Genomic DNA, 10,286 nt, shown 5'->3' on the forward strand with positions numbered 1-10,286 from the left:
ATCCAGGGTTTTTGATTTGGGAAGCAGCGAATCTGTGGGGACAAGTCGCCGATGTTATCCGCGGAGTCCCAAAACATATTTTTATCAGCTCTAGCAAAGCAGGCTGAAGTATAATCTCTGATTCCAGAGCATTTCTCAAAGGACGAGTCACAAATAATTCCCGTTTGAGCTTCTGCTTTTAAACAGTAGCAGGAGTATGTATGGAGTCATGATCTGATTTGCTGAATGGCGGACGAGAGGGTAGCCAGCTTGCCATACACTGGACCGGTAGACAGTGTCCTACGCCCCACCTGGCGGGCACTGTTTTCCCGCAGTTTTGTTAACAACGGAGAGGGCAGGTGTTTGGCAGGTGGGAGAAAAGAACACTGTGTGCTAGCTTAGCCAGCTAGTCCTAACACTGTGTGCTAACTAGCTAGATAGCTCGCTAGTTAGCAGCACCATGTGCTAGTTAGCTGGTGCCGCCTTCCACCTGCTGTGTCCCTGTGTCATCCTTAGGACTACCTGGCTAAACTGCAGTGCTAGCGGGAGGCAGGGATGACAGGTAGGTGGGTGAAAAAACTCAGATAATACTTTTTATTTCCCTTTTGACCCACATTCCAACAACACAAGCGGGAAGGGGGGGGATTCATGCAGGAACCAATGGGGTGCTCGAGGGGGGGTGGGGGTTCATGCAGATGCAGGAACGCCACGAATTTTGGGCTGCAGTTGCACACTACTTAAAATATATATATATATTAACAACAAATCAATACAGAAAGTACATGAGGGAACACAAGTATATATAGATTATAAACAATGGGCAATCGAGCTAGGGGGTACAATATCACATTACAATTACACAAGGACCTTAAGGGACATACATACACTTACAAGCAGTTGCACACAACTGCCTAGCTTCGCCTCTTCTGCGTTGATGTATGTTGATTTACCAACCGGAAGCGCTAGCCGGAAGTTGCTCCCGTATTCGTGACGTGTACTTGTAACTACTATTTTCAGTTGCTGCTGACATCAAATTCCATACTCAAATGCGGCGAGAGTTATAAATTATGATAAATTATTATAGACACGTTCAGTACCATAGGAAAGGGATCGTGATACGACCTACAAAAATGACAACCATGTTCGCAGACACTATTCTTATTGTGTTCATCTCTGTTTGCACAGCTCTGTTAGCTGAGGGTAAGTAACTAACGTTACAGTAGCTAGCCAACGTTCATTTTAGGTAAGCTATCTGGCTGACTTTAGCTAGCTACCTGATACTGACTTTCTAATTTTGGCTAGCAACCATCAAACATATTCGTGATGTATTTTATTTGGTTAAAGCTGAGTGCTGTAGATGTTTTGTCATTTGGAAACCTGTTTAATCCGGGGCATGAGTAGCACGACGCTTCTTAGCTTTGGGACACAACATTGGGTGGGCGTCTGTCTTTATGAAGCTACAGCCATCAGATCTAAGAATTGCGAGCTCTCGGCCAGGTAACTGAGTATCTGTAAACGACTTTGTGACAACGGCTGATGTTAAAATGACTTTATGAAATACATGTGATTGATTGTCACCATTGGTGTACTAATGATAATAACTGCATACTTATTTGTAGTTAGTGACAGAGCTTATGTTTCATCAGGAGATAATTGGGGCATCATCTAATACACATGCATGATTTTATATGCACATTCATTGATATGTTGATGTATTGATTGCTCTAAATGTAGTATTTGCCTCACCTTTAAACATCTCCATCCTAAGGAATTACATGGGTGTTGGTGTATCGTACTGCAAAGTACAAGAGTCTGAAGGCAGAGGTGGAAAAGCAAAGCAAGAAATGTGAGTCTTTAAATACATTTTCATTTGCTTTTCACAATTTACACACAGACGACATTGTTCAGTTCTTGGATCAAATTGTATTTGTCACATGCACCGAATACAACAGGTAGACCTTCAACACCATAGTACCCTCAAAGCTCATCACTAAGCTAAGGATCCTGGGACTAAACACCTCCCTCTGCAACTGGATCCTGGACTTCCTGACGGGCCACCCCCAGGTGGTGAGGGAAGGTAACAATACATCTGCCATGCTGATCCTCAACACTGGAGCTCCCCAGGGGTGCGTGCCCATGACTGCATGGCGACTCCAACGCCAAGTTTGCAGACGACACAACAGTGGCAGGCCTGATCAACGACGAGACAGCCTATCGGGAGGAGGTCAGAGACCTGGCCAGGTGGTGCCAGAATAACAACATATCCCTCGATGTAACCAAGACTAAGGAGAGGAGTGTGGACTACAGGAAAAGGAGGACCGAGCATGCCCCCATTCTCATCGATGGGGCTGTAATGGAGCAGGTTGAGAGATTCAAGTTCCTTGGTGTCCACATCAACAACAAACTAGAATGGTCCAAACACACCAAGACAGTCGTGAAGAGTGCACAACAAAGCCTATTACCCCTCAGGAGACTGAAAATATTTGTCATGGGTCCTGAGATCCTCAAAAGGTTCTACAGCTGTACCATCGAGAGCATCCTGACGGGTTGCCATAAGACTCCTGAACAGCTAATCAAATGGCTACCCAGACTATGCTCTCGATGTTGCAGCTGTAGAACCTTTTGAGGATCTCAGGACCCATGCCAAATCTTTTTAGTTTCCTGAGGCGGAATAGGTTTTGTCGTGCCCTCTTCACAACTGTCTTAGTGTGCTTGGACCATGTTCGTTTGTTGGTGATGTGGACGCCAAGGAACTTGAAGCTCTCAACCTGCTCCACTACAACCCCGTCGATGAGAATGGGGGTGTGCTCGGTCCTCCTTTTCCTGTAGTCCATCTCCTTTGTCTTGATCACGTTGAGGGAGGGGTTGTTGTCCTTGCACCACTTGGTCAGGTCTCTGACATCCCTATAGGCTGTCTCATCGTTGTCGGTGATCAGGCTGTTGTGTCATCAGTAAACTTAATGATGTTGTTGGAGTCGTGCCTGGCTGTGCAGTCATGAGTAAACAGGGAGTACAGGAGGGGACTGAGCACGCACCCCTGAGGGGCCCCCGTGTTGAGGATTCGCGTGGCAGATGTGTTGTTACCTACCCTTACTGTTGTTGTTTGGGTGACGGCTCTGTAGTGAAAACGATTTTTTTATACACTGCTCAAAAAAATAAAGGGAACACTAAAATAACACATCCTAGATCTGAATGAATGAAATATTATTATTAAATAATTGTTTCTTTACATAGTTGAATGTGCTGACAACAAAATCACACACAAATTATCAATGGAAATCAAATGTATCAACCCATGGAGGTCTGTATTTGGAGTCACACTCAAAATTAAAGTGGAAAACCACACTACAGGCTGATCCAACTTTGATGTAATGCCCTTAAAACAAGTCAAAATGAGGCTCAGTAGTGTGTGTGGCCTCCACGTGCCTGTATGACCTCCCTACAATGCCTGGGCATGCTCCTGATGAGGTGACGGATGGTCTCCTGAGAAATCTCCTCCCAGACCTGGACTAAAGCATCCGCCAACTCCTGGACAGTCTGTGGTGCAACGTGTTGGTGGATGGAGCGAGACATTATGTCCCAGATGTGCTCAATTGGATTCAGGTCTGGGGAACGGGCGGGCCAGTCCATAGCATCAATGCCTTCCTCTTGCAGGAACTGCTGACACACTCCAGCCACATGAGGTCTAGCATTGTCTTGCATTAGGAGGAACCCAGGGCCAACCGCACAAGCATATGGTCTTACAAGGGGTCTGAGGATCTCATCTCGGTACCTAATGGCAGTCAGGCTACCTCTGGCGAGCACATGGAGGGCTGTGCGCCCCCCCAAAGAAATGCCACCCCACACCATGACTGACCCACTGCCAAACCGGTCATGCTGGAGGATATTGCAGGCAGCAGAACGTTCTCCACGGCGTCTCCAGACTGTCACGTCTGTCACATGTGCTCAGTGTGAACCTGCTTTCATCTGTGAAGAGCACAGGGCACCAGTGGCGAATTTGCCAATCTTAGTGTTCTCTGGCAAATGCCAAACATCCTGCACGGTGTTGGGCTGTAAGCACAACCCCCACCTGTGGACGTCGGGCCCTCATACCACCCACATGGAGTCTGTTTCTGACCGTTTGAGCAGACGCATGCACATTTGTGGCCTGCTGGAGGTCATTTTGCAGGACTCTGGCAGTGCTCCACCTGCTCCTCCTTGCACAAAGGCGGAGTTAGCGGTTCTGATGCTGGGTTGTTGCCCTCCTACGGCCTCCTCCACGTCTCCTGATGTACTGGCCTGTCTCCTGGTAGCGCCTCCATGCTCTGGACACTACGCTGACAGACACAGCAAACCTTCTTGCCACAGCTCGCATTGATGTGCCATCCTGGATGAGCTGCACTACCTGAGCTACTTGTGTGGGTTGTAGACTCTGTCTCATGCTACCACTAGAGTGAAAGCACCGCCAGCATTCAAAAGTGACCAAAACATCAGCCAGGAAGCATAGGAACTGAGAAGTGGTCTGTGGTTATCACCTGCAGAACCACTCCTTTATTGGGGATGTCTTGCTAATTGCCTATAATTTCCACCTGTTGTCTATTCCATTTGCACAGCAGCATGTGAAATGTATTGTCAATCAGTGTTGCTTCCTAAGTGGACAGTTTGATTTGACAGAAGTGTGATTGACTTGGAGTTACATTGTGTTGTTTAAGTGTTCCCTTTATTTTTTTGAGCAGTGTATATGTATTTGAATATTTCAGTGGAGAAGAAGAAGGAAACCATTACAGAATCTGCAGGACGTCAACAGAAGAAGAAGATTGGTAAGAAAGAAGAGTCATGTGTTTATACAGTATGTATTTGGACCAAAGCTTTCCTGGACCATAGCTATCGTCTCATCGTAATTTTGACAAGACTATTACGATAATAGATATGACAGTTGGCGTATATAAAAATAATATGTGGTCCCCATACACAATGTTTTAATTTCAACTTCAGAGAGACAAGAGGAGAAACTGAAGAACAACAACAGAGATCTATCCATGGTGAGAGAAATGTGTTTTTTTTGTCATACAAATTAAACAAGCCAACGCCCTGTGTATTCCTTCCTCATTTGCTATCTAGCTTCATTGATGAAGGGGTGACCACATTTCATCTGACTGTCCTCCCGTCTTGTGTTACAGGTACGAATGAAGTCCATGTTCGCCATTGGCTTCTGTTTCACAGCGTTGATGGGAATGTTCAACTCCATGTGAGTGTACAGACAATGACAAATGCTATCTGTTAGATCTAGTGGCACGGGTGGCTACTCTGTTATGATGACAAACAACTCACTGTGTTCATTGTGAGTTTTTTTTGTTAAGCAATCGCTCTCAGCTCAAAGTTAGTAATTCAATGCACCTCCTTACCCACCACGTGCTAATATCATTGTCTGGTTTTAGCTTTGATGGAAGGGTGGTGGCCAAACTGCCATTCGTCCCACTGTCCTACATTCAGGGTCTTTCCCATCGCAACCTTTTGGGCGAGGACTTCACTGACTGCTCATTCATCTTCCTGTACATTCTCTGCACCATGTCCATCAGACAGGTAACTCAACTGACACTATTTTACCACCTGTCATGGGTTGCAGTATATTGACAAGAGTAGCAAATACTCGGCTAACAAAAAAGAGTTAAGGACATACATTTATGGATTTGAAGTTGAAGGTTTCCACAGACCCAATCTCTTAAAATATGATTCCACATTCAACAGCTTATGGTTCACAACTTTCCAGAACTGGGACTTCTCATAAATATCCTTGGTTTCTGTCTACTTGCTATGTAAATATTGTTTCTATCCATCCACAGAACATCCAGAAGATGCTGGGTCTGGCCCCCTCCAGAGCTGCCACCAAGCAGGCTGGAGGTTTCTTGGGACCCCCTCCCCAGGCAGCTAAGTTCTCCTAAGAACCAAGCATATGGGTGGCCTTCCAGGCTGACTACATTACATTACAGTCCAATGGTTGTGTACCATGTCATCGAGTGTGCAGCCGAGCATCAGATCCTATATCAGATGATGTGATTTTTGCAATGTAGTCTGCTTAGAACGCGTCTTCAGTCCTATTTCTACACTGTGACTGTCTGGCCACAGAGAGAAGGGAGAGGACAGCCCCCTCATCTGTACAGAGAATGACATTGCTGTCACAACGATGGATGGGACGACTCTTTGTATACATTGAATACCATCAGCAGCTACTGTATCATTCATTCATTACCTGTACCCATTATTTCATTGAAGTTTGTAGTGTACCTGGTTTGACCCATTTTCCTTATTTTGATGCTTTAAGTTTTAGTTTGATTAGTTTGACATTAAAGTAGCTATGATTGTGAGTGCTAATGATTTACAAAATGTTACAAAAGTGTGAAATATATCCTGTTTATATTCAGATAAACATTGTGATAAGATGCTAAACAAAAATCGTATGAGATTGGAATAAATTAAGCAGACCTGGGAGTGGATTGGCTGTTTGGTTCATCAGTACATTATGTGATTGCCTGGCTCTGTAGTATTTCATTTCTTACTTAATGAATAAATGTTTTATCAAATTTTAGCCTGTTTGATGCTGTTTACTTTTCTTTCTTTGCAATTTTGTGTGATCTATGTCTGCTACCACAGAATATCATAAGTAAAACAAGTATTCATGACTTTGGTGGTTCCTATCTTAGAAAGCCATAAGTGGGTTAATGAGTCAGCAGAAAATTGTTACTCTATAGTCTACAGTGTAGACTCTACACTATTGGAGCTGGGCTGGGGCCAAGAACACACAGATCGAGAGGACTGCTAAATTAATTGGCAGGGTCATTCCTATGATACAGTGCCTTTTTTGTTCCAGGAATGATCTGTTCTTATTTAGTGTAAAATGTGGATTCCAAAAGGCTTTCAATTTAAGGTCAGGTGTCTACTTTAACACAAAAACACGGATCCTGAAAGGGAATTGTATTCATGTTATTACACTTTTTTTGTCAGTGGCTATCTGTGTTTTTTTCCATGTCCCCAGGTGATATTTATCAACTTCTACAATAAATTTAAGCCATATAATAATAAAATGTAACGGCGTTCGTCTGTTGAAAGAAGAGAGTCGGACCGAAATGCAGCGTGTAGGTTACTCATGACTTTAATGAAAGAATACGTACATGAAATAACTCAATATCATACAAAACAACAAACGGAACGTGAAACTAATTACAGCCTATCTGGTGACTATAACACAGAGACAGGACAAACACCCACGAAATACAAAGCGAAACTGAGGCTGTCTAAATACGGTTCCCAATCAGAGACAACGACAAGCACCTGACTCTGATTGGGAATCGCCTCAGGCAGCCAAACCTATACCACACCCCTAATCAGCCGCAATCCCAAATAATACAAACCCCAATACGAAACACAACACATAAACCCATGTCACACCCTGGCCTGACCAACTATATAACGAAAACACAAAACACTATGACCAAGGCGTGACATAAAATATACCAAACCTTTAACTATTTTATCGTCCTAAGTTAAGTATTTTTCATCAATAATGTTTTTTTCATGATTATTGTATTTATTATTTTAAAATATTCTGTGTGTCCCTGATACCACTTTCCAGTCTGTTAGTTTGTTGTAATTCTTCATTTAAGAAAACACCTTCCTATAATGACCCCACATTCAGGAAGTGTGGGAAAACTATGGTGCAAAGCTACATAAATGTAAACACTCAGTTATATCTATATGTCCATGTTTCAGGTTGTTGTCCTACTCATCAATGTCCACCCTGTTAGGCTAAATTATAGAGAACATTTAAAATGTTAAAATATGTTTGATAGAGCAGTTAAAATTCTGTTCAAGTTTTCACCATTATGCTAGCTCAATCTTGCTCACTCACAGAGCTATCGCTAATTTAGGCTCAACATGTCCACCCAGTTAGGATTATGCACCCAAACAGTTAAGTGCCTGAGCTTGACCAATACGTTTTTCTGAAAGTCAAACATGTCCCTTTTCTGATATACAGTACCAGTCAAAAGTTTGGCAACACATTCAAGGGTATTTCTTTATTTTTACTATTCTCAACATTTTCCACCCTTTGCCTTGATGAAAGCTTTGCACATTCTTAACATTCTCTCAACCAGCTTCACCTGGAATGCTTTTCCAACAGTATTGAAGGAGTTCCCACATATGCTGAGCACTTGTTGGCTGCTTTTCCTTCATTCTGCAGTCCAACTCATCCCAAACTATCTCAATTGGTTTGAGATTGGGTGATTGTGGAGGGCAGGTCATCTGATGCAGCACTCCATCACTCCCCTTCTTGGTCAAATAGCACGTATGCAGCTTGGGGGTGTGTTGGGTCATTGCTCTGTTGAAAAACAAATGATAGTCCCACTAAGTGCTGTTGGGTTCGGGGTGAAATTTTGAACATTGCTATACTAGAGACATTGTTATACCCAGAAGCATAGCATATAAATGAGTGAAAGAGACTGGTTTTACATCAGAAGTTAATGGTTATCTGTAGGAGACAGATGGCTGTTGGATGAGGGGAGACGGGTGGAGATCTTTGGATTAGGCCTCAAGGGGGTTGAGGTCAGGTCAGTTTCCCTTAAGGGAGAAACCATGGTTTATTATCCTATCACTTCGTCTTCCTGTCAGACCATAAAAGATGTAAGGATTGGAGAGAAGGAGGAGTGTCTAAATTGGAGTATATATACTTGTGGTGGTGGAAACGTGATGTCTGAATGAAGCTGTATAGACCCATTGGGAAGAATTACACTTGGTTAAGCTTCTCTAGTGTCCGTGAGTTATTTACTCTGAAAATTAGAACCTAACAGCGAAAACCAGATGGGATGGCGTATCGCTGCAGAATGCTGTGATAGCCATCCTGGTTAGGTGTGCCTTGAATTCTAAATAAATCACTGAACATGTCACCAGCAAAGCACCCCCACACCATCACATCTCCTCCTCCATGCTTCTCGGTGGTAAACACATGCAAAGACCATCTGTTCACCTACTCTGCGTCTCACAAAGACACCAAAAATCGCACATTTGGACCAAAGGACAGATTTCCAAAGGTCTAATGTCCATTACTCATGTGTCTTGGCCCAAGCAAGTCTCTTCTTCTTATTGGTGTCCTTTAGTAGTTTTTTTACCAGCAATTTGACAATGAAGGCCTAATTCACCCAGTCTCCTCTGAACAGTTGATGTTGATGTGTCTGTTACTTGCAATTTCCGAGGCTGGTAGTAACTAATGAACTTATCCTCTGCACCAGAGGTAACTCTGGGTCTTCCTTTCCTGTGGCGGTCCTCATGAGAGACAGTTTCATCATAGCGCTTGATGGTTTTCAAATCAAATCAAATGTATTTCATAAAGCCCTTCTTACATCAGCTGATATCTCAAAGTGCTGTACAGAAACCCAGCCTAAAACCCCAAACAGCAAGCAATGCAGGTGTAGTAGCATGGTGAATAGGAAAAAAATCCCTAGAAAGGCCAGAACCTAGGAAGAAACCTAGAGAGAAACCAGGCTATGAGGGGTGGCCATTCCTCTTCTGGCTGTGCTGGGTGGAGATTATAACAGAACATGGCCAAGATGATCAAATGTTCATAAATGACCAGCAGGGTCAAATAATAGTAATCACAGTGGTTGTCGAGGGTGCAACAGGTCAGCACGGCCAGGTGGACTGGGAACAGCAAGGAGTCATCATGCCAGGTAGTCCTGAGGCATGGTCCTAGGGCTCAGGTCCTACGAGAGAGAAAAAGAAAGAAAGAAAGAAAGAAAGAAAGAGAGAATTAGAGAGAGCATACTTAAATTCACACAGGACACCGGATAAGACAGGAGAAATACTCCAGATTTAACAGACTAACCCTAGCCCCCCGACACATAAACTACTGCAGCATAAATACTGGAGGCTGAGACAGGAGGGGTCAGGAGACACTGTGGCCCATTCGATGATACCCCAGGACACGGCCAAACAGGAGGATATAACCCCACCGACTTTGCCAAAGCACAGCCCCTACACCACTAGAGGGATATCTTCAACCACCAACTTATCATCCTGAGACAAGGTTGAATATGGCCCACAAAGATCTCCACCACGGCACAACCCAAGGGGGGGCGCCAACCCAGACAGGAGGACCACGTCAGTGACTCAACCCACTCAAGTGACGCAACCCTCCTAGGGACAGCATGAAAGAGCACCAGTAAACCAGTGACTCAGTGACTTAGCTTTAGCCAGCATCATCTTCAGATTAGTCTTAACGTCGGTAGCCCTGCCCCCTGGTAAAACAGTGTATGGTCGCTGGGTGATTAATTTTAAGT

At 44.0% G+C, this 10,286-nt stretch overlaps 1 protein-coding gene across 1 annotated transcript; it reads left to right on the forward strand.

The window, feature by feature from the left end:
• The first annotated feature begins 976 nt into the window (after positions 1-976).
• Positions 977-6,080, forward strand: tmco1 (transmembrane and coiled-coil domains 1). Its single transcript, XM_029633183.2, has 7 exons — positions 977-1,179; positions 1,748-1,825; positions 4,719-4,778; positions 4,954-5,000; positions 5,139-5,206; positions 5,397-5,541; positions 5,802-6,080. Exons 1-7 carry the CDS (start codon positions 1,047-1,049, stop codon positions 5,898-5,900), a joined length of 630 nt encoding a protein of 209 aa, XP_029489043.2. The 5' UTR covers positions 977-1,046; the 3' UTR covers positions 5,901-6,080.
• The last annotated feature ends 4,206 nt before the right edge of the window (positions 6,081-10,286 follow it).

This window comes from Oncorhynchus nerka, linkage group LG24 (assembly GCF_034236695.1).
Source record: "Oncorhynchus nerka isolate Pitt River linkage group LG24, Oner_Uvic_2.0, whole genome shotgun sequence".
Classification (NCBI taxonomy): domain Eukaryota; kingdom Metazoa; phylum Chordata; class Actinopteri; order Salmoniformes; family Salmonidae; genus Oncorhynchus; species Oncorhynchus nerka.

What these genes read in the sequence shown, in the direction of transcription:
- tmco1 (XM_029633183.2), top strand. Translation starts at nt 1,047, where the DNA reads ATGATAAATTATTATAGACACGTTCAGTACCATAGGAAAGGGATCGTG. An exon ending in TCAACAGAAGAAGAAGATTG is followed by an intron (nt 4,779 to 4,953) that starts GTAAGAAAGAAG and finishes TTTCAACTTCAG; the next exon opens with AGAGACAAGAGGAGAAACTG. An exon ending in ATGGGAATGTTCAACTCCAT is followed by an intron (nt 5,207 to 5,396) that starts GTGAGTGTACAG and finishes GTCTGGTTTTAG; the next exon opens with CTTTGATGGAAGGGTGGTGG.